Raw genomic sequence first — 23,327 nt, 5'->3', positions numbered from 1 at the left:
TATATACTCCCAGGTTGACATGCGGTGTTTTTGGGCCCTTAACCTTCCATGGCCGTATCATTCTCGATAATTAAGCTTATCAGAGCTTTTCTATGTCATTTCGATACGGCGACCATACGTATGGTTGTACGGTCCTCATATAACAAGCTTTAAGGAGGCCGTATCCCTTCTTTCTGGCACTATTATTGCCTTACGGTAGTGCCGTGCTCAAATGGCCGTCTCGGTAAAGACTAGTCTTCTTCATTTTGGTTCCGTACTCAATCATTTATCAGCAGAATATGTATGTACCTCGTTTTGATATTGTTATCACTTAAATAACAGAACCGTATCCAACCTGTCGCAGTCACGGCTATAGCTCCAAGAAACATCATGAGTAATCCTAATGAGCGACATCTCGCTAGTGGAAACATTGTGAAGTGCCGTAGCGACCGTACCTTCATTACCTTTAATCTGATGGCATAATTCTAACCAAACTCAAAAAATATGCATACATATTAATTTTGCAGTATCGTTCCGATTTTTATCCAACTTTACCTGACCAAGGGGAGAATAACATCCAAAGTTCTTGAGGTGAAAAGTTCGGATCAAAGCGGGACATGAATAAAGGGGTCGGCAGCGAGATCAGCATATGACGCAACTCTGCGTTCTAAAATTTGAGGATTTCACTGATAGAAAGATATGACGGGGGTAGTATGCGTTGAACTCAAATTTCGTCCAAAGAAGTAGTTATAATGTTCAAATATATGTGTTGAGAGTCCATTGTGAAATTTCTTGCTCGCATATATTCCTCTAATTCTGATCTACATTTATGCGCCTTAAATCTACTAGATTAGATGCCTAGAATCATTATATTTTTGAACTCATCTAGTACGTACATGGCTGTGCTCATTATGTTGTGCAACATTGCGTAAGATTCAACCCCACATCTATATATCTCCATAAGACATCGACGCCCTTTCTAGATCTTCATCAGCTTTAAAGGTTATCATCTTTTTAGAGAAAGTGTAGAATTTACCACTCACGAGCTCTACCTCTTCTTCAATCTCTAGACACATACCATGTTTCCATTTGGGACAATACGCAGGCTTCTGCCTACCGCTCAACAATGGAAATGGTACGGAATTGGATCTATATCACTCCAGATATATGGAAACCGCACAATCTGGCTTTTGCAAGCGCGAATCATCGGCCAATTACAGGATGAAGATGCTTTAGCATTCAAAAAGATGGCATGTGATGAATGCACTATGATTGCCGTAGCTGTGAGCTTCTTTTATCATCAAGTCTATATCTGATACGTGCTGATAAAAGAAAAGGCTGCAATCGTTGCTCAAATAGCTATTACGGGCTTGTCGTTGGAATCACTGAACCAGACGCATTGGATAGCAAAGTCTAGTTTTGTCATGAGTTTAACTTTTGCCTTGGTTGCGGTGTACTATTCTGTGGCGCAGCAAAGAATTCTTGGTCGATTGATCAAAGCAAAGGATGTTCGCAACTGGATTCGAGGAAGAAAACAGGCAATCAATCGAATCTTTTCCATCGAAATTGGACTCGAACTTGATCCTTGCGAACCGGATGAGTACACCCCGAGGATTTCGGATGTTCGTGAGTTTAAGAAGGATTTTGAAAGACAATGTTTTATTCCGAGTCCCCTATCCGTCATTACACTTTCGGCTCCTCAGATGTTACTCTCGGGCTCGCTTTGTTTGCTTCTTATCGCGCTAGGAATTTATCTAGGAAAGTTTTGGATTCGTAAGTTAGATTCGACAGAATCATCTACTGATGCCAGAAATGTGTTCATATTCTACTTCATAGGATTATATCTCTCTGGTGGGATGTATGTTGTATTAGGATGGTTTCATAGCAAGGAAGAACGGTCAGAGTCTGAAATCATCGATGGGTATTTGCATGAATATTTAGCAAATCACCCTGATGCGCTATCTCGGTGGAATTTTGACAGTCACTGGCAATTTCGCAATGGGATTTTAAGACGTATTAGTAGTAGTACAGATACAGAGGAGAGAGTTGCCACCGCTCCCACGGAGCCGCAAGAGCTGGGCAATGTGTGAAGACACTCTTGGCCTGATTCATGTCTTGAGGTTAATTTGTTGAGAAAAAAGGTAGATTTATTCAATTTATCAACTGAACTCCGTAACATCAGAGCTCGTAGCTGTGCTATAATGGCTTTGGTTATCTGACATACAAAATTCCAGGAGCAGAAGACATTCCAGCAGTATCACTAGCCAATAAAGTAGTGACTGTCCACAATTGATAACTATAATGCCGGATATGCACATGAGGAAATTACGAGGGACTTGCGCATATATTCTGCCCTTCTATACGATAGTCACCTTTATACAACCAAATACCCCTATCAAAAATACTCGAGCCACCAGCACGTTCACTCATGAATTCACACATTCAAACATACATTATTTAAATTTATACCTCATAACCTCATACCTACAAAATATATCTAAACCCCTTATTATCTATCTCCGTCATATCCATCATTCCCTTCTCCACCGCCTCTCTCGCTTCTTCTTCACTCACTTCTCCTCTAACCGCTTGCTCTGCATCTCTTTTCTTATTACTTGTATACATATAAATATATAATACGACGACCATTGCCAATTTAACCGAGTATCCCACTAGCATTGCTATATAAGCGGAATGATAACGCGCTTAATTGGAGTTAGTTCCTCGGTCAACAAATACCAACAAAAATGACAAAAGAAACAGCAAGAAGCAGTGAACCTAAAAGAGTAAAAAAAAAACTCACGAGCTTCCGCCGCAATAAAAGTCTGCGGTCCAATAATATTCCCGACACAATACCCCGTGAAAAGCACCGCCGCCGTCAACTGTTTCTTCGTGTATCCCGCAATATTACTAGTCACCATCGTAAGACTCATACTAAAACCCAAACCCTGAAAATAGCACAACCACAACGCTACTAAGCGTCCCCACTTATTACTACTTGGAAGACCAACCAATAATCCTGATCCGAGAATACATATCGTATTAGCAACAATCATCGTGATGCAGCGAGAATTACGCGGGAATTTAGTACATATATAACCTCCCGCTATCAAAGCGAGGAATTGTACTGCTCCTCCGGGAATTTGCAGGTATTGTGTACCGAGGGTATCGAAACCGAATGTTTTAACAATAATAGATGTGAAGGAAGTAAGAGCGGAATTGGGAATCTGTGCACCGACAGCCATGACGAATAGGATCCATGTTTTGGGATCCTGGAGAGTTTGCCAGGCTTGGTAGGGTTGGAAGTAATGGTTTTTTACGCCTTGACGATTGGACGCTACGCGGTTGATGGCGATGAGTCGTTCGTGCGGTGTGAGGAATTTGGCGGTGGAGGGGAGGTCTGGGAGGATGAGGAGGGAGATGATTCCCCAGAAGATGGAGAGGGCGCCGAAGATTAGGAAGACGTACATCCATTTTGGGAGGCCGGTGGTAATGTGACCGATGGCGTAGCCGATGAGTCCGCCGAACATGGTTGCGATGCCGTTGGTGCAGTAGTAGGTTTCGAGGCGGAGGGGTTGTTCGGCGGAGGTGTACCACATGGACATTAGGAGGACGAAGCCGGGGTTTACGGTAGCTTCGACGGCACCGAGCAGGAAGCGGTTGGTTGCTATTCCGCCGAAGGAGACGCATGCTGGGGTTGTGATGAGGATTACTCCCCAGGAGATGGTGGTTAGGGAGAGGAATTTCCCGATAGGTAGACGCTGGAGAAAGTAGCCTGATGGAAATTGAAAGAATAGATAGCCGAAGTAGAAGATTGAGCTATTTAGATCATTAGTTTAATATACTCTGTGAAAAGTATGAAATGTAAAAACAATGCAGGTGATAATCTTACCTTAGCCAGGAATACTGTTGTCCAACTAAATGCGTTCCTTTCTGCAATCCATATACACTTGAGAAGTTGATAGAATTCTTATCTAGATATTGCAACATATATGTAACGAAGAGAATAGGCATAAGCCGTATATCAATCTTCCTAAGCACCCTCTTTGCTTCTTGAGGATCAACCTCGATATCCCTAGCATTTTCGTACAAAGCATAGTTATCATCTAAGTGCGTTGAAACAGCTGGTGATGCATCATCTACAACTTCATTTGTTGATCTCGCTGGAGAAGACGTTACTTGCTTCTCATCATCAATTGTGGTTGCCATTTGCAATTGATAATATAGATTTAATCGCAAGTACTTATTGCAATTACCACAAATAACTTCCAGCAAATCATTCACGTAGATCTCAAGACTTTAAAACAAATTCATCACAGACTCGAGAGACATGGCATTGTGAAAATTCAACAAAATCATATTCCAAATAAGATCTACTTCCAAAAACCAAAATCTGCACATAATATCCATAGAATTTCATGGCTAAAATACCCAGTTTCCCCTCACTTGAGATTGGGAACCAACCACATATCATGATATCAAGAACCTCAACATTCAAAAAGGAGCAAAACACCGACTTTTACATCCATTGAAGCGTAATAGAGGTTAATTCATCGTATATCTTTGGATAAAAAAGATGATGTGACACGGAAACCTTCCTATTTTGGCCAATGTCGTGATATTTAGTCTGTTTGCGCGATTAGAGAGAGCATCAATATCATGGTTAAATCTATACGCGTAATGTAGGTAGACAATGATGTATAGTAAATCTGATGTATAAGTAAGTGAATATTAAGTAATATTCACGACAGAACAAGCAATACAAAAAGCACCCAAATCATCACGATCTCCGCGACCCGTAAATCCCATCCCAACATAAACAAAAACCACGTGATCACAACGAACCCGAGAATCCGCACCATATAAAGCATGCCTGTCTGTCTCTCTCTCACCCATCAGCTCGTCACCAAGGTAAAATTCTCCCAGCGGAGCGAGCGACCCAAGCAAAGGGTAAAGCCCATCCAGAAAAGAGAAAAGAGAGACTGCAAGACAAAACTGGTACAGTCACTCTATCCCCATGAAAAAAAAAAAAAACATTACTCTAAAAGAAAAAACCAAAAATTCAAACATCCAATAGCCCAGTCGCCGATTTACTCACCCATCCAAACGGCTTCCTGCATCCCATCCCGTCTCGATAAATAATAACATGTGCTGTAACTTCACAGCATATCTATCTTGCTACTAGTACTGGAATTTGCTTATTTTCTGTGTGTGTATTTTTCAGTACCTACCTAGGTATGGTTCTATATATCACTACATTGCATTTCCTTGCATTGCATTTTTTCACTGCTTTTGCATTTTTTCGCTACATGTATATATATATGCATAGAATTCAAATGTATTTCATGATCCGTGATTCGTGTGCTCCATCTGATCTTCTCGTTTCTCGTTTCTCGTTTCTAGCTTTTGGCTTGAGGAGCAGGAGAGCAGGAAGGAGTAGGAGTAGGAGCAAGATATACCTAGATACCTACGATATGATACCATACCATACCATAGCACAGCTACCCCGATAACCATAGCCGGTATGTACATCCGTAACCAAGGGATGGATGATGGATCCAAGGAACGAGATACCAAGGTATTATTTTTAGGATTTCCTTATTTTCTTATGCGTGCATTTGGATAAGCTATTAGTAAACCTAGATAACACGACATTCGTGCTGCATGCCTAGTTTGGATTGTATTCTTCTTTCATCACTGTGCAGGCAGTGTGAATAAATGCTTCACCGATTATTTTTCTCATTATGATAACTATCTTATTTATTATTCTATGTATGTATGAGGTATTGGCACGATTGATTGATTTGTTTATTTAATTAATATGCGTGAGTGATTATTGGCACCGTTTACGAAGGAGATAATTCTTAACATTCGTTGTATTGTATGTATAGTACCCAAAGCGGTGAAAGATGCGAAGGGGATGAAGTGCGATATGAATGATTTGTAGATACCTACCAAACCTTCTCCTCGTTTCGTTTGATGATGCGATGCGAGTCGAAGCGATGCAATGCTGATTACCAACAATTCGGAAGTCGTCTTGGAGAGATTTGATGCAAGTGAGAGGACCACTGCAGCCCAAACTCGCAGCAGCATTAGCCAGTTTTCCAAACGCGGTAAACGGGATGCTGTTTTCTGCTTCTGTTTCTGTTTGATTTCTTTTTTTTCCCCCGAGCTAAGCTAATCAAAGCTACCGGTATCATTCCCCAGCCAGTAGTTCATCCGCTCGTTCTTTTCGGTTGCGAAAACCTCCGTCTTTTTCCTAAAACTGTTATTATTTTTCTAAAATGATATTGATTTCCGATTTTCCAGAGTGAGTAATGTTTCTATCAAATTTTATATTGTGGCTTGCTCGGTCCTGCGGGTCACGAATCCTTCCGTGTCAGCACATGCATGCTGCAGGAGAAAGGGAAGCAAAAAGAGAAGAAGAGAGAGAGTAGGATTTCATTGCGCTGCGCACTACTCCCAATTTTGCCAATGGATTATTTCCCAAGGCCCGGGGACCGCAAGCTGAGAAAAACAGAAGGGGAAAATATCTCATGCTGAGAAGAGGCACAGCACGTGGCGTAATCCCTTTTAGATTTGAGCAACTGCGAGATGGTTGGTGATAAGCCGATGGTGTGTGGCGATTCGGCGATACATCGTGTGGTGGTATTCATGTCGAGTACTACTGCTGACTGTACTTGTACAGAAACGCGATAAGCTGCAGCCAAGATGGTGCTACCTTTGATCATTCTGATATCGTAATACGTATATATCAGCATCATCCATTTTACATCAAAGATGCTATTGGGAGATGCTCATTCGTTCCAGGCGTTTCATTGCATGTGTGCTGAGATCGGGACTTGCTCGTCAAGGAGGGTATATCAGGAACGACATATAAGGCTGTACTTGTGTTTCATTGGTGCGCGGAACCTGGCCGTCGGCGTATGGGAGGTGTAAGATCATGTGAGTTTACATTGCTGCCTTTTGAGTTTGCTTTAGTAGAGCCAGTAGGAGATTTTCACTCGCATATTTTGAGATCATGAGCTGGATTATCCGGATGTCTCGGAGCAACTCTCGACGTGGCAGTGTATTTTCTTTTTCCTTTCATCAGAAGGAAAAGCATCGCTTTGAAACTTTGAATGGTCGTGAGGATTTATTTTGTGGAGAACTATCACCAGAACGGTAACAATTATTCGATCGTTTTAATCGTTTCTTGATCATGTCCCGTGTGGATTTCTTTTATGCATGAAGCATGAGAATTAGATTAATAAAATCATTTGTTTACCAGATCAAGCGTAACTGCCGCCTTGTGACTCTGTAGGTGAGCTGTTGTAGACAAAGCATATCGTAAAAAGGAAGGTCTAGAACTTGGTATGTGGGAACATGTATGTGGGGGTGGAAATTCAGGGAGTAAACTCAAGATTGAGCCCCGTCTGTTGCCTGGAAGTAGATTTTGATTATCACTGTACGGAGTAGATAGGGAAATGGTGGAGTCTTTCATTCCAGCCGTGCCAGTTCATTGGAGCACTGATGAGAAATGAGGTTTTTGCATTTTTGTATCTTTGACTGGTGATTTAGATGAGGCGGGTGAGATTAAGGTATGCATTAAGGGCTCTCGTAAGTCTTCCGTAATGCTTGGGAGTTACATTCGGATCAGCTTCCCCTCAACCGAATGTCTAGGATTCAGTATCGGAAATATCTCAAAAAGCCATAAGTGCTTGCTACCGTACGTAAAAATGCGGAAAAGCAGGATGGGAGTAAGCCATTGACGATACCTTCAATCTTGGATAAGCTACATAACAGTAGGTGAGGATTTCATTCCGCGAATCATGCGGACGTTGAAATTAGTTCCAGCCATCTCGAGACGCTTTACTTTTAGGCTTTTTCAAAACGTCGTCAGAATCATTTTGGTTTCGCGACATATCCCTATCTGTCGCTCATCACAATCTATTTGCTCTTGTGTTCTTGTGGAGTTTGGGTCGACCATGATCCCGCAATCTGAAATAGAAACTGTTTGATCTTCACCAAATCTATTAGTCCTTTTCAATCACCGAAAATAGCTCGTGTTCGGATGCATTCTAACCTGATGTTCTATCGCTAAAAGTAATAATAGAGTGATGATATGATGATACGGCATTTCCCATCTGGCTATAACTTTACAAAGGCTTATTTCATTTGATAATCCATCGTATTGCTCATCTCGGTCTTTCTTTATCAGAGATTGAAGACTTGGGAAGTACTACGTAAGAAATAAGAGAATAGTGTTATCTGGCAAATAACAAATAATATGTCGAGTAATGCATTGAGGTAACATAGAGTCTGTTCGCCACGGGACTTGCCAGAAACCTTAGAACTTTTCCTGACTTACTCGGGTCTGGTGGTGACCCTACTTTTCGTTTGAACGGCTAGATACAGAATGTGATTCCCGTGGCCCAGGTAGTAGGTTACTTGTACTTTGGAGAGTCCGATTGTCCAACGTTCGCCATTCATCATTATCGTGACTCCAAATTCGATGCAAACTCACATGATTTTAGTTCGCTGTAAGGTACAAAGTGTGTCCCATCATCCCATGCATATTTGCCATGAGGTTGATATTGACATTTTCCCATGTGGGCACTGGGCACTAATCTAAGTGCAAGCAAGCATTAATGTCGACAAGGAATTAGAAGCTGTCAAACAGGGGCTGGTAAAAATGAAAGTGTGCAACGGTTTGTTTCTGTCTTAAACACGCCTAACAGGGGATGGATTCAAAGGAAAGTCTTTTCAGGGTGCTGTGGCGTCCTCCAGCAACAGCCCAGCAACTTTTCTCGATCCTGGTGATAAATTGCCCATGCAAGCGCACAAACCAAATCGTCAATTAATCTCATGTAAGGATATGCAATGAGAATTGGCGTTGAAGAAATGACGGGATGTTTTTCTCCACATAGTAGGAACTTTTGCCGTGAGGTTTCGGGCGATGCGCGACTTTTTTGAAATTTTGAAAGATTTCTTTACTGCTATTGGGTCTGTGGTTAATGAGTCCAAACGTTACTTTGTGTGATTACGTGCCACAGGGGCACATGGAAAAGAAAAAAACCCTCGGTGGCAGGATTGCATCGGACCTGAGTCCCAAAAGTTCATTTTGAATGGATGATCATTGAGATGATATCAGCGCAGTTGCGGCGATAATGTTCACTTTACGTCCGATAGGACAGCTAGACTGTAGTGGTGTATTCATTTTGTGGGTGTGTAAAGATTGCAAGAACCAAGATCGCCATTCCCCAAGATTCGAGAAGTGTACCGTGGCCCCCCTCCCTCCCGCTCTGACATGTCATGTTGGTGCGAGATGACATCCTCGAGGGCAGTTTCATTTTTACAGCGGTCTAATTCTCCGAGGCAGCAGGGCAAGAGACAACGTGCAAGGCTCTTCAAAGACCTTGAGGGTCTACAACCCCAACGCAGGCACCCCACGAATGGTTCACGATGCCGGTACTGGGCTCTTCAGCCTGGAAATCTACCATGGGTTAAAATAAACTTAATGGCTATCAAGATCCATCTTTCCAACGTCACTTGGTATGAGCCTCAACATCTGTCAATTATGTCGTGAATTCCAAATCCATCTTGAACGAGCGTTCAAATTTTCTAGTTTCAAGCCTCGAAATACCTGCTGATGGAGGTACGGAGTAGAAGGACTTGTTTTACGCTCCCGGGTAAAACGGTTATCACTGGGGTATTGATTGGTCATGCAGCTGAACCGGAAGCTGGAAGGCATGTCCACACGCACTTGAAAAAGAAGTCCCAAGAAGGAAAGTAAATGAGATTTTGTAGTGGGTGGAAATGCGAGTTCGTAAAGATAGCGGACTCAACAACCACTGTCATTGGCGGACGGAAAGACCGAAAGCTGTGATGAAATTGCACTTCCCCCTTCATCATATCTTAACTTTCGGCATTTCATTGAGCGAGGGAGAACTAGGCGTCGTGCGATTACCGACCGTAATAGCTTCACCGTCATTTTGTACAACTGGTTTTTCTTAACTCATTTCTTCTCTAATTCTGCAAATGGCTGAATAAGCCATGGACTCGATGCATTTACCGGCCTCCGGAGTCATTGGCATTGAAAAAACTAACGGCTTAGAAATTAGAGCTTCCACTAAGTATTCATTAGCCTTTTTCTAGTCTAGGTAATAATTTGGTAAAGCTCTAGAGAAGGGCAAATTTTTTTAGTGTAGAGTAGATCGAGGGTAAAAACGGATAAAATAAAGAACTTCTCCCTCTTCATCGCCAAAATCCTTTTCTCAGGACATGTATTATCCATCTGCAACGAATTGTTTATCATGTGCTTTGAAGTCTGACTGAACCCATTATACGCAATTCATACAACATCAACATGATAAAACTTATTTCGGACCCAACGGACGAAATGCCACCACTGTACGCCAAGGATGGCAATTCCAGCATTTTTATGCCATCTCGTACGACCTACCCACAGCTATTAGCATTTTCAAAATCCTACTGTTGTCGATCGTCCTTGAGCGACTGAATAGGAAGTACCTCCGATGCAAAGTTGCGCGTCCTTTTGGATTGGAAGAGTCGAGCCGCTTGGGCAATCAAACACATTTGTTTCGGAGTCGGTTTTGATTGTGGCTTTTTTGTAAATTGGAGTACTATATGCAGTTCATACTGGAACCGTTCATGCCTTATTTATCTTATCACCGGTATTATTAATTCAAGAAAGGTCCAAACTTCTGAGGGGCGGAGTGATCGAAATATTGGGTTTGATACTAGAAAAGGTTTAGCTTTGGAGAGTGGTTTCAATCTTGCATTTGTATACTTATTTTGCATAGTACTCCGTACGGTCCTGTGTAATAAAACTTTATTGAAAGTTCAATTCTTGCGATAGTAATAATAGATCTTCGCCAATATCAACTGTTGATTGGATTACACCATTTTCTCAAGAGGAATTGGTAGGGCCTCAATTTTGGTTTGATCGATGGGTGTGCACCCAATTCCAACGATTCGTGCCGGCTACTTTCGAGCCCTTTAACAGAATAGGTTAAATTCGCTTGTTGGTAGTGGTGGTAGTAACGCTAATTGGAAAGAATAAGAACAAGTATGAGTAAGTTGCAAATCTATGACTTGCTCGTTGATGCCGTAGCCTGTCCACTTCTCTCGTGCTTTCTGTTTTAGTTTAGTAGTCCAGATAGTAGTCCAGAATCCAGATACTCGAGTACCTATTGATGACTCTTCCTGGGGCTAGGACTGGGACACATCTACTACTTCTTTCCCTTGCCATCCACTCTTCACCAAGACTTAATTACCCATGATCCTGACACCTTCCATCTCCATTTCCATTCAAGGTTGAAGCTACACACAACTTCTAAGGCTTTTTCCTCTTCATCTAATCGTCCCAATTCATCCCTACTTTCCCCTCAATTTCAGCCCTCTTTACTTTGAGCCCTTGACCTTGCTGGCCTCATAACTTTAAATCCCCAAAGTTTCCAGACATCTGGACGAACATTTCAATCATCCCAGTTTCTAAAAGAGAAGCCCTGCACTGCACTCGTCATTTGTTGACGGCTACAAGCCTACAACAACCTAGCTGTGTGAATCAAGCTTTTTTCTGCAATCGACGACAAGGATCTGAAGAACAAACGGGTGTAATTGCAATCCTTGCTTCCGCAGAGGACCGTTGGCAGAAAATTAAAATTATTGATCACCGCCTTTTTTCAATGGGAAAAAAGTGAAGCTATTCGGAACAAGAACTGATATTGAGAATTTGCTTTGTTGCGAGTTCAATGCTCTGGAATTTATCTGTCAAAGGAAATCTAAATCGTGAGTAACATCTCTTTTCGTTTGAAGACACCTTTCCCTATATATATGGTTTAACTAATAGCATTGCAAGTACTTTGAATATCTACTGGGTATAAATCTAGTAAATCTATATTCTTGAACTCGTTCCTTCCCTAAAACGTGAGTTCCCCTTCCCAATCTGATACCCATTTATACAACTGTCTTACAAACATTCTAACTCAATCTCAGGCCAACAAGAGTGATTTGGTCGCACTCTTACCTTGGCAAAGATATACATAAACAATAGTATAAATTCATACACGAATTTGGACGCTCGAGATCCAAAAAACATACAGCAGTATTCATATTGAGAGGTGAGATCCAATTATTTTTTTCTATTTTCCTACCGAGTCTCTGGAATTTCTTTCAAGTGAATTTGTCCAACGCCGCCACATTTGGTAAGAAGCGCGTCGCGGGCACATACAGTTTAGCGATTTCCTGCCGGCAACTTTTGTATACAACCCACCTCGACCTCGCGATATTTCATCCTGGTACAAGTGCTCAGGTTACAAAAGAGTCGCCAACTGTACAACTCATCAACGTGGAATCTCGTACAAAAGAGAAGACGCGCCGTTTTGAATCATAGCGCAGATGTCAATTTTCTTGACCGCAATTTATCAGGATTTCATCTCGACAAACCCTTCGACAGAAATCTCTTCCCACTGCTCTTTTGCCATCGTCGGTGCCATTTCTTTCAGCTGCATGCAAACTTCTTACCATGCTAACGTTCTGTGTTACCCAGACTCGATCTGCAAATATTCCCAAAGATTAAAATATCCCAGTCAACTACTACATACCCGCCCACGATCTCCAGCAGCAGCCATCCATCCCCGAGATACTCGACGAGCATAAACTGTAACCATTCATCTGGGAACTTTCGGTCTGCGTCTGCAAGTTCGGTTAGAGCTTTGATTTCATTGGGACTCTCAAAATAAATTCGGAAACATCGAGAATCGGAAATCGGAGATCGAAAAAAAAAAACCAAAAATAATAATTGGGAAAAGCTCATCGCCGGATATATTCTCACGGCGCATCGCATATCTACCTACATCCTTAATCAATTCAGTAAGTGAACCCTTCGTTCACTTTTTCAATCAAGCCATCTATTCCAAGTACGGCTGCACACACGGTCGAGTTGTTTTCCAGATTTGTTTCAAGAGACGTTCTTACCGCCACAACTCAATATTCAATATTTCATATTTTGAAGGAACAGTTTTTGATAAGAAAATCCATCGACGCACTTATCGGTGGAGTGGCAGGGGCCTGCTTCCAGGGTATTTTGCATGGAATAGCTTTCTAACTCAAATCCTTACAGTAAAACCATCCGCTTCTATAACTTTACTTCCAGCTTTTACGCATTAGCCGGACCTACACACGTATTTTGATAAGACATCTCACTGGTAAGTGTTCTAGATTTTGGATCCTATTGTTCTTCTCCACCAATCTCGACATTTTGCGATTGAACCATTGCTGCGAGGTCTTCCCAATCCTTGCCTCTCTCCACCACCACACTATTAGGCGAAGGGTCATCCGCTTGCAAGGCTTGTTGCAGATGACCAGCTTTATCGCCCTTGTATGGAATGCAACCTTTCCATGTTTCTGTTGGTTTTTGCTGTCTCCTATTTACCAATCGATCTACCCATGTTTGTATAATATATCTGTCCATCCACTCGCTCTTGGACCTGGTCTTCTTACCACGGTCATCGCTGTGCCTTGTTCTTCCGCTATCAGCCTCACTCATATTGTTGCGTCATTATCCGATCTTTGGGTCATCCGGTACTCTACGCTTTATGCATGTAATCCTTTTTATTCACAGACTCGGTGCTTTCAGTACTCTACTGAGTATGACTAACGCGAGATCAGATCTTTTCCCTCTGACACCGACTTGAACCATCTTACTGTCGCAGTTTTTAAGGATTGTAAGTTCCAAACATAGTTTTATTTGTTTTTGACAGCAAAATCGTCTATCCTGTGAAGAGCATGCATGGTCCAGTGACTAGAGTATGGAGGAGTTACCTTCGCGTACCGAGGGAGCGTACCCCCCTGCGCGGAAAATGTCTAAGTTGCGCCGCCAAACCCTGTTGCGTCTAAATCCCTATCCACACCAACAATTTTTTTGGGATGGCCAGTGGTGCCGGTCCGGCCCATTTCGTATTACAGAAGAGGCTTCTCAGCTGCTGAAGATATTTTGGGCCTCTATCTGATTGCCTGATGCTCGCTAGCTTCGCCTCTTCCGAGGACTGTCGCTCCTCAGGAACAGAAAGTCAATTGATTCCATTCCAACCCAGTTCCAAGAAAATGTTTTTATCGTCCCTCTCCGCCTTTGTACCTTGTATGGTTCTTAACTGGATCTACTCGGGGATTTGACAATGGGGCGAACTTGACGACATTTCTTTCTTTTGCACAGCCCTGCACTTTTGGGTACTTTCTGTTCCGACAATCGCGTTGAATTAGCTTGAGACAAGATGAAATAGAGAGTAAAAGCTAATTCGGAATCCAGCACAAATAGAGATCTACACCACACACTGGACTCGTTTCACGTCCTATCCTGTCGCACACGTCAACCTTCTTCGACACTTCGAACCAAATCATCCGTTACCCGTCAACTGTAAGTTCGACCCTTTTTACTCCTTCGTAATCTTGCACAAAGCACAGATGTTGCATGGCATTCGCATGGCATAATACATGATATTCCTTGTTTTACATGAACGACTATTTTCTAGTTTTATTTTCCAACGGTTGTTTACATGTGGCTGGTGTTTTATGTGGCTTGATATAACCCATTGCTGACTGAGATAGCAACCACCGGCTAAGATGTCGCATCGTCAATATAAGGAAGAGCCAGGTGTTAATGTTGTGAATAACGAACACGTAAGTACACAATTTACTTTGACCTTTGCCATCAGGCTGCAAATCCGATAATCGATCATATTCAAGTTAATATTTATGCCTTTGCCTTATTTCTTCCTCTCGAGTCTTGAGATCTTCCAGAAGTCGCAAGGTGCACTTCTTTGGATAAGATTACAAGGACAAGCCTCCTTGCACACAACAAGCAAGCAAGGGAGTATGGCTTCCATAATTTTCCAGAACATAAAATTGAGCTGGACTCGAGCAATCGTGGATTCGTAGGCTCGTTTCACAATAAACAAGGGATTTCATTTTCAGCTACCCAGTCCCACGCGAAGAAGGCGAAAAACATTTAGTTGGTGGTTGGGTCTGCACACATTTTCTGCACGGCCTTTCAGCCATTCGCTTGACGGTTAAGATCATCAAAGACAAGGTGACTTTAATCTCTGACCGATTATTTTGGGGTTTTTTTTGGGTGGGTGGAACCAATGATGTTATCATTTCTGATTGGATGTTTTGTTTAAAATGAAAATTGTAATGTTGCGCAAGCATGCAGCTAAAAGCCCATGTCGATCAAAAGATTGGAGTGTACAAGCGGCACCTGATAATTTTCGATTTTCACCATTACAATCATTTCATCAGCCTCTGAAGTCAATTCTAAAGATGGTTGTGTGGTTGATTGGTTGTGGTAATCCATCGTTTGCGTCGCTCGCTTCGTATTGGTTCAAGTTTGAGCGATACAAAAACAAATGCGCAGAGGATTTTCATAGCATGAGCAGGGTATATCGTCCTAGGCTGCAGTAAGTCTAAGGAGACTTTTGGTATAGCGGATTGCCAAGGTTACAACGCCTCATCAACAACTGATGGAGTAGTTTTATGCTTCCTCCTCTTATTTCATCTTAAACCTTCTAGTAATATTCTGATACACGACACTAAAAAAGGGCAAGTCCCTTTTAGCGTTTGGCTTTTAGCGTTTTAATCGCGAGTCGTATCATTTACTATTATTGGGTAGTCTTAAGATTAATATTTCATTAATTTACCTCAAATAAATTATACACAAGATACATAATGTACATACAGAGTTCCTGCACCACTCGCCTCACTCTCCTAAAGAGGTCTAGTCAAAAGTTTAGAGGATTTATTGTTTATTTCATTTCCGTACAGTGTACTTTATTACTCCATCCAAACTGCGCAAAAGTTCATGTGGCTAGCCCCACTTTCAATTCATAAGCCCAGCCCAAAATTTCTCTTTGAGTAGACTAGTTGCCTCCACTCATACACACCGCTGTCTTTTCAGGGCCAAACGAAATCCGAACCCGGCCCGGACCATTTTTATCTGTTTTTTTCCTTTCCCTGTGCCATTTAAAAAAAAAGTTATAACTGTAAACATCATTCACCCCCACCCCTTGCCCCTAGCTCTTCTTTCATACCCCATCCGGTCTCAATACCTTGCAACGTCCGCGCACATTTTTTATATTTTCATGCGATATAACCCTTGTCACGTTTATACCATGCGTTGTCCTTGGTTCCACTGAATAACTTACATTTCTGTTCCCCTTGCCCTCTTCCACATTTCTTTTGGATATCCCATACAATCATTATCAATCAATCCATTCAAAGCCCTTGTTCTTCAAGCTTAATCTTCCCCCATCCAGACCACTCAAATCGCCCTGTCTATTTCCGGTTTTCCTCGTTACAGTCATTTATCTCATCAAAAGTTACATACCCTCGTACGTTTATCCTCGCTCAGATCAATCTTCTACCTACCCCATTCTGTTGTTATTCTCCGGTTCCTTCAAAGTCCTTTGTTCTCCCTCATCTCATAAGCTTTTCACCCTCGTCAGATCCACTACTTAAAAACTGGATCCTCGGACATTGCCTTCATCGCTTGTGGTCCTTGTCCACTCATCTGAAAAATTTCGTAATAGAAGCAAGGCATCTGTTATACAGAGGTACACCCTCGTCTATTCCCTTGTCCCAGTCCCGCATCTAAAGATTTCTTGCTGGTTTTTCTACCACTATTATTGCACGCCGCCTGTCCTGTCAGAAGATCTCATTCCAGGTACCGCGCTGCTGCACTTGACCCTCGTCATCAAGGATCGACCACCACTTTCATACACTTCAAGTCTCGAAGTTATACATCGCGACGCGACTTACTTTTCTCAATGGTCTCTACACTTTTAACGTTACATATATCACAAAGTTGAAGGAACAATCACTAACAAATGGCATCAATGCAGCATCATCCCCACCACACGCCGCAAGGTCCCCCTCCACCTCCGCACCATCTACAACAACAACCGCGACCTTCGAGCATCGTGCATCAGCATCATCAGCAAGCTCCTCCCCAACCACAACATTCCAACGCGTATCCTTCAGGGCACGCGATACCTCAATATCCACAAACTGCTACAGGACCTGGTGGTCAACATCAAGAACTTCCATATTACCCAACTCACCCAAGTCCTTACAGTACACCAAGCGCATCTGGTACATATTCATCCGCAGGTACGTAGACGCGTCAAAAAAGCGCGTTTTTTGTCACACAACAGACTAAATACTGACTATCGCATAGGTCCAGAAACACCAGACATTATGGCGGCTACTCAACATATGGCGCGAGCGCCGTATCCTCCGATTTACCAAACTCCTCAATCCAACTCCCCCGCCTCTGTTGCATCGCCTGCACATGAGAACAGGATGTACGCGCCATCATCACAATTGCAGCAAAACCCGCAGATGTATTATCCAGGGCCACCGCAGCAGCAATATCCTCCTCCTATGGCCCAAGGAGGGCCTTCTCCATATGCGCAACAGCAGCCACCTCCGCAACAGCAGCAACATCATCATCAGCAGTCCATGACCTCACAGCCAACACTGCTCATGTCGCATCAGACAAATCAACACCCGATGCAGCAACATCCTAATCAACACCAACAACCAGGTATGACCGGTAGCCCAAGAACGAAGATGGAGCCACACGTACCACAAATTGCACGACCAAATCCACCATTAGGAGCTCAGCATTCTGCAAGTGGTACACCTCAAATGCAATCTAACAATGTGCCTGGAAACGGGGGTAGCGGGGTTAATCCAAACGCTGCGCCGGGTCCAATTCCAGCAACCACCCCCCTCGTTGTGCGACAAGACAACAATGGAGTTCAATGGATTGCATTTGAATATTCCCGCGATCGTGTCAAGATGGAGTATACCATCAGATGTGATGTTGAGTCTGTGAACGTTGAGACCCTGACCCCGGAATTTAAAACGGAGAATTGTGTTTACCCGAGGGCGTGCTGCAGCAAGGATCAATACAGGGGAAATCGATTGGTTTACGAAACTGAGTGCAACACTGTCGGGTGGGCCTTGGCAGAATTGAACCCTTGCCTACGTGGCAAACGTGGATTAATACAAAGAGCGGTCGATAGTTGGAGAAACAGTAATCAAGATCCACGATTGAGAAGTCGAAGAGTTCGAAGAATGGCGAAAATTAACAATCGTAAAGCGGTTCAAGCAGCTACCTCCCACAATCCTCATATGACCGGTCCTAGTCCGACAGGGATGCCACCTTCTGCGAACATGGGCCCTGGCGGCGCGGGAAGCATGGGCAAACCTAACCTTGGCGGCATGGGTGGTCCTCAACTTCATCACCACCACGCTCACCCGGATGGAAGCAATCAAGGAGGAGAAGAAGTCGGTATGTTTCACCAGATGTGATGTGCGATTATTATTATTTTGTTATGATACCATTCTTGCGAATATACCTGTTGATTGGGGGAAATTTTGGGCCATTAAAGTGACTAGTCACAAAAGCACTTTCATGTATAATACAACATTGCACTTTGCTTCCTGCCTTCTGCGATACCTACCCATTACCCCGCGTTATGTCTTTGTATTATTGTATTGCTCCCCATTGCTTGCTTGCTTTGTATTGTTATTGTTTTGCTTCCCGGATAAACCTGAGAGGCTAATCAATAAACCCATTTGTAGGTGACGAAGAATATATGGATGAGAACACTCACCATCACCATCAAGCTCCGATTGGGCAATCAGCCAACTCTGGAGATGATGTGCGACAAGGTCAAGCTTTCCCCGGCTTTTCCAGCAACTACCCTTCAAGTTCGTCAGTAGGTGGAGCTTCCATGGTTCCGGGTAATCACGACGGACGCCCATTGCCTCGCTCGGCCCACCCAATCGCTGCACAATCAAGAGAGGAAGAAGATGGTGTTGACGTTTTTGGCAATGTTCCCGAAGCAAAAAAGCGCAAGTTCATCTTGGTTGAGGATCCGATAAAGCAAAGTCGTATTCGTGTCCGAGTTACCTTGGATACGGTTGACATCAATGAGATTCCGGATTCATTCCGAAAGAGTAACTCGGTCTATCAACGTTCTTGGTTTCCATTGCAAATGCAATCGCCCCCTCCATCGGCTAACGGCAGTCAATTCTTCCAGGATGATGATAGCGATGATGAAGTTGATGGAGGTCGAGGTCGATCCCGACGTGGCAGAAAAATGGTTGCTGTTCAATTGCCAAACGGTGATGAGGGCGAAATCCCTATACCAAGAATGCGCAAGTCTCAAAGAGCGTTGGAGGTCAAGCTAAATGACTTGGGATATAGAATGACCTGGCATCAAAGCAGAACATTTGCGGACAAGTCCGTTTTCTTACAAAAAGCTCGTGAGTGATTTTCTAGTTCTTTAAATTGCCAAGCACTGCCGTGGATCGTTACTAATCATATGATACAGTGGATGCATGGCGCAACAAGGTTAAAGAAAACATTGGAAATGCTGGGAGAGATGTCACTGCTATTCCTCATTTCGATACTCGTTCTGGAAAGCGACGCTGGTTAGAAAGCACCAAGAAACGCGAGCAACAAGAAACGGAACCTTGAACGACCATATAACGGGGTCTTTACTCCTCGGCGGTACGCTGTACCATTATAATCACGACATCTGCTTCCCCAATGATCTTCTTAGATGAGAGAAAAGAGTGTCTTAAAATCCAATCCCTTTTCGGAAGGCAATCCGCGGCTGTGATGAGATCATGATTCGTTCGGGAGGTGGAGTGATTTAATACCTACATTGCTTGGAGTGTGATATTTTCTTTTCGTTGCTTTTAGTTCTTTTGTTCTTGTCTTTGCTTTTGGTTTTGTTCTTAGTTTTCAGCTCTTTTGTTTCATCGATAAGTTATTTGCTCTTTTTTTCGATCAAATAAGAAGTAAAATGAATATATTGGTTATCGTCGAGGGAATGCATGATTTGGGGAGGTAACGTCTGTGCGTATTATTTTACGAATTGATGTTTAGGGAGGTGGTGGGTACATGGATTATAAGGAAGAAAGGAGGGATTCGTTTGGAAGACGAAAGATGTTTGAGGAGGTATGTGAAAATGAGGGATGAGGACAGGGGTCGGGGCTGGGGACGGGGAAGTAGGAGTGAGCTTTGTAATTATGAATTAAGTATAACTTAGAATAGGAATGGACACTCTCGTTATGTCGGGGCTACTCGGTGAGAGTGTTCTGGGTTTTGTAAATGAATAGGAAAATAGGAAAGGAAAGTAGAAAATGTATTTTTTATTTTAAAAAGAACAAATGTTTGGCCTGATGTTGTAGCTGTGAGTGAGGATTGTGAGTATGGCTGTGGATGTGTATGTGGGTAGGTGTATCTCTTTTCTATAATTATGAGCCAATTTCGAATTATTTATCGTTTATTATAATTTTTTCAATTTAGATGTTTATGAGTTGTTGTAAATTTCTGGGATATAAAGCTTATTTTGAAGTTGGGATATTTATTAGTTTGGAATTGATGATAAATAGTAAGTAAATTGACCGTTTAAATAAACTCTATTTTATCCTAGGTGCTTTCACTTTTAGCCTCTATGAACTGACTCCTCGTCACTATCTTCATTCTCTTCCTCAGAATTACCTACGTCTTCATCCATATGATCATCTATATTATCCTCTTCTTCCTCTCTCTCTTCCTCCCCTTTCTCTTCCTTATCCATGTCTTCATTTTCGATTGTAGACCCCGACATAGGAATGGACTTTGGATCTAAACTTAGCTCCACAGCCTCCCATTCATAATCCTTGGCATGCTTTTTAACATGATGTCTTTCGCAATTCTTCATAGCAGGGAATCGTGAAGAGCAATGGCCGCATTTGAATGGGCGCTTGCCGAATTCCTCCCTGGCGGCTGCTTCGAACTCTCTTTGCGTCTGGGTGGAGGTTCCTTGCTTTGAATTTTCTGTGGTCTTGGCAGCCAACTAGAAGCGCATTTGCGTTAGTAAAAGGTAAGGATGAGTTATTAGTTAATAAAGAAAGAAGAATGTTATAGACATTTACCTCAAGCTCAAGTCTCCGGATTGTAGATCCAATCTCAGATTCCTCTACCAGTTCAATCGGACCTTCTTTGCTGGTCCATGAAGCACCTCCGCATTTCCTTGCCACGCGAAAGAAACCTTGAGACAACAACTCCCTGTTGAACTTATCCGAAGCTTTCCAGTTCTTGTAATGCATAGAGTCTTTAGCAGCCGCTGAATTACCAAGCAATGTGTTTTGAATCCTACTGATATTAGGGGTAGCTATTGAGCCATCTTCCGAATAATACCGGTGGTTGTGAGCTATTTCAGCTGCCGTCGAAGGTAAAAATAGCGAATTGTTTTGGAAGTTTCGGGCCTGATTCTTCGCTTCTGCCATGGCATACCAGGTACCTTGGTTCTCTTTGGTACCGAATGCCAAAAGAGCTTCAGGAAGTTTCTCTGGAGTGTTAGTCTTGGTATCTGGCCTCTGGTTATAAAGAAGAGGGGTAAGATTCCGTTGGATTTCGGGGGATTTCTTCATTATGCGCTCTTTCGGATAACCAACTGCCATACAGCGAGAATGGATATACCTCGCTGGATCGAGTTCCTCATCACCCTCTGGCATTTCGAAGTGCGAAGGCTTTCTAGTTGAATGCTCTTCCATTTCTGCGGGTCCAATGCTCAAATGGGGGTGCACGGCTCTGAAAACAAGGACTCCTTTTCCCTTGGGTGGAAACTCAGTGTATGTTCTGATAGATGTGATTGCTGTGCGGCCTCCAAAGTAGTTAGATGGCATATTTGAGAGGCACAAGAGCGAGGTCCAATGGTTAGGGCTATCGTTCGCGTCAGCATGGAGCCCGCCTACGTTACCAAGTGAGTTTTGTAGAGATACCTGGTCAAGGTCAGAGTAGCTGAGCTGCAACAATGCTAATAGAAAGTTAGTTTGAGGTCAGTAAAGCTTTCATTAGGGGTAGAGGTCATATCTCACCAAACAAGTAGTTGGCAGCTGACCCGAATGTGAAAGGGACGTCGATTTCCCTCTGCCTAGCAACAAGCTCTAGCTCTTCTGCTGAAACAACAGCCTCCACAGGCCCAATAAGAGCTTCTGTTATCGATCCCAAGAACTCAATCACATAGGCTTGGTTTTCCAGCATGGCCTTGTTCACAGGGCCCGAACCGGTCGCTAACGCTTGTGGATTGACGGTAAACCCAAGCGTATAGCACCTAGGATTGGCTCTTCTTCCCCCTCCGAGGATCATCTCAAGCTTGCTTTCGCTAGGTTTCCTGTCATCACGCTGTAAAGCCATCTTCTGTGCCCTTATGGCTGCTGTGTAGGCTTTGGGACTCTTTTGGTGGTAGGATTTCGGATCTAGGTAGCCCGCTGTTGTTCTATTGTTTCTTTCTGTACCTAGATACACTATCTCATTTGTTTTTAGGTGGTGATACAGTATTGATGCATTCTCGACCTCTGTTAGTGCCCCGTTGATCGTAAGGAGTCTAAAGGATTAAGAGTTAGCATTGTCGTCGGGGAGAGTGGCGCTGATGGAAGCTGGGAAAGAGGTATATAGGAGATTTAGGTAGTGCCAGGGACTTACTTGGGAATCTCAGAGTTCCTTGCAATTGCCAAGTGCTTATTAAGAGGACCAGTAGATGGAAAGTTTGGCTCAATGAGATATTTTCCATCTCCTTTGTCTTCAGGAGCCTTGTAGTTGAAGATTGGTGGTGTATTTGCGTTCATTTTGAATAACTATTGTAAGCTATAGACAAGACCTAAAAAAAATGTGATCAGAGAAGGTCAAAGTATGGTGTTTTAAAAAAGGAGATTCTTTTGAACATAAGAATTTCAAAGTTTATGTAGGTGTTGCCAAACTTTCTCGCTTCGAACTCATTGTATTTCTGTACAGTAGCTAGAAGTTTTGAGGTTGTTTTGAGCCAATGAATGATGATGACTGACTTGAATGATGATGACTGACTTGAATTCATGCATGTTTGAAAATTGAAATTCATGAGTGTTTTTACATGTGAGTAGGATTTTGATCATTGATGTTTTGATATATTTATATATGTAAAGTTCAAAGTAGTAAAACTGAATATAGTAGTCTTTCACTATTTTCTATAAGCCCTTCAATTTTATCTCCTTTCATTCAATAATTCAAATACCTATAATAGATTTTAATTTAAAATAGCTTAATGAAAGGAGATAAGAAATGTGGAATGTACATTCGATATTGAAGCTAGTTTTTCTATGGTGTAGTAATTCTTGAAGAAAAATCTGTTATAGAGGATAATGAAAAGCATATACGAGGAAATTAAAGACATTCAGCCTGTTCTGGGCTGACTAAGAAGAAAAGAATCTATAAAAATAAAGAGCTGTGATATAAGATCAAAGCACTA

The 23,327-nt window shown here is 42.6% G+C and overlaps 9 protein-coding genes across 9 annotated transcripts; 4 read left to right on the top strand and 5 right to left on the bottom strand.

The window, feature by feature from the left end:
- Positions 1-211: 211 nt before the first annotated feature.
- Positions 212-462, top strand: SS1G_03507 (predicted protein; the record flags this gene model as incomplete). The annotated part of the gene is made up of 2 exons (XM_001595368.1): positions 212-280; positions 322-462. 2 exons carry the CDS (start codon positions 212-214, stop codon positions 460-462), a joined length of 210 nt encoding a protein of 69 aa, XP_001595418.1.
- Positions 463-1,058: 596 nt separating this feature from the next.
- SS1G_03506 (predicted protein) lies at positions 1,059-2,069 on the top strand (the record flags this gene model as incomplete). Its single annotated transcript, XM_001595367.1, has 3 exons — positions 1,059-1,262; positions 1,317-1,605; positions 1,816-2,069. 3 exons carry the CDS (start codon positions 1,059-1,061, stop codon positions 2,067-2,069), a joined length of 747 nt encoding a protein of 248 aa, XP_001595417.1.
- A 394-nt stretch (positions 2,070-2,463) lies between these two features.
- SS1G_03505 (hypothetical protein) lies at positions 2,464-4,188 on the bottom strand (the record flags this gene model as incomplete). The annotated part of the gene is made up of 3 exons (XM_001595366.1): positions 2,464-2,651; positions 2,783-3,798; positions 3,872-4,188. The coding sequence occupies 3 exons, from the start codon at positions 4,186-4,188 to the stop codon at positions 2,464-2,466; spliced, it is 1,521 nt and encodes a 506-aa protein (XP_001595416.1).
- A 1,637-nt stretch (positions 4,189-5,825) lies between these two features.
- On the bottom strand, positions 5,826-6,710 carry SS1G_03504 (predicted protein; the record flags this gene model as incomplete). The annotated part of the gene is made up of 4 exons (XM_001595365.1): positions 5,826-5,842; positions 5,935-6,123; positions 6,171-6,238; positions 6,538-6,710. The coding sequence occupies 4 exons, from the start codon at positions 6,708-6,710 to the stop codon at positions 5,826-5,828; spliced, it is 447 nt and encodes a 148-aa protein (XP_001595415.1).
- Positions 6,711-9,155: 2,445 nt separating this feature from the next.
- On the bottom strand, positions 9,156-9,275 carry SS1G_03503 (predicted protein; the record flags this gene model as incomplete). The annotated part of the gene is made up of 1 exon (XM_001595364.1): positions 9,156-9,275. The coding sequence occupies one exon, from the start codon at positions 9,273-9,275 to the stop codon at positions 9,156-9,158; it is 120 nt and encodes a 39-aa protein (XP_001595414.1).
- A 3,938-nt stretch (positions 9,276-13,213) lies between these two features.
- SS1G_03502 (predicted protein) lies at positions 13,214-14,574 on the bottom strand (the record flags this gene model as incomplete). Its single annotated transcript, XM_001595363.1, has 4 exons — positions 13,214-13,496; positions 13,644-13,688; positions 14,120-14,218; positions 14,528-14,574. The coding sequence occupies 4 exons, from the start codon at positions 14,572-14,574 to the stop codon at positions 13,214-13,216; spliced, it is 474 nt and encodes a 157-aa protein (XP_001595413.1).
- A 30-nt stretch (positions 14,575-14,604) lies between these two features.
- SS1G_03501 (predicted protein) lies at positions 14,605-14,919 on the top strand (the record flags this gene model as incomplete). Its single annotated transcript, XM_001595362.1, has 2 exons — positions 14,605-14,661; positions 14,782-14,919. 2 exons carry the CDS (start codon positions 14,605-14,607, stop codon positions 14,917-14,919), a joined length of 195 nt encoding a protein of 64 aa, XP_001595412.1.
- Positions 14,920-16,862: 1,943 nt separating this feature from the next.
- SS1G_03500 (hypothetical protein) lies at positions 16,863-19,528 on the top strand (the record flags this gene model as incomplete). The annotated part of the gene is made up of 4 exons (XM_001595361.1): positions 16,863-17,145; positions 17,213-18,334; positions 18,628-19,314; positions 19,383-19,528. The coding sequence occupies 4 exons, from the start codon at positions 16,863-16,865 to the stop codon at positions 19,526-19,528; spliced, it is 2,238 nt and encodes a 745-aa protein (XP_001595411.1).
- A 976-nt stretch (positions 19,529-20,504) lies between these two features.
- SS1G_03499 (predicted protein) lies at positions 20,505-22,671 on the bottom strand (the record flags this gene model as incomplete). Its single annotated transcript, XM_001595360.1, has 4 exons — positions 20,505-20,897; positions 20,977-21,698; positions 21,922-22,430; positions 22,529-22,671. 4 exons carry the CDS (start codon positions 22,669-22,671, stop codon positions 20,505-20,507), a joined length of 1,767 nt encoding a protein of 588 aa, XP_001595410.1.
- Between the last annotated feature and the right edge of the window lie 656 nt (positions 22,672-23,327).

This window comes from Sclerotinia sclerotiorum, genomic scaffold (assembly GCF_000146945.2).
Source record: "Sclerotinia sclerotiorum 1980 UF-70 scaffold_4 genomic scaffold, whole genome shotgun sequence".
NCBI lineage: Eukaryota > Fungi > Ascomycota > Leotiomycetes > Helotiales > Sclerotiniaceae > Sclerotinia > Sclerotinia sclerotiorum.
The sequence above is the reverse complement of the archived record's forward strand: the minus strand, read 5'-3'. Positions and strand labels throughout refer to the sequence as shown.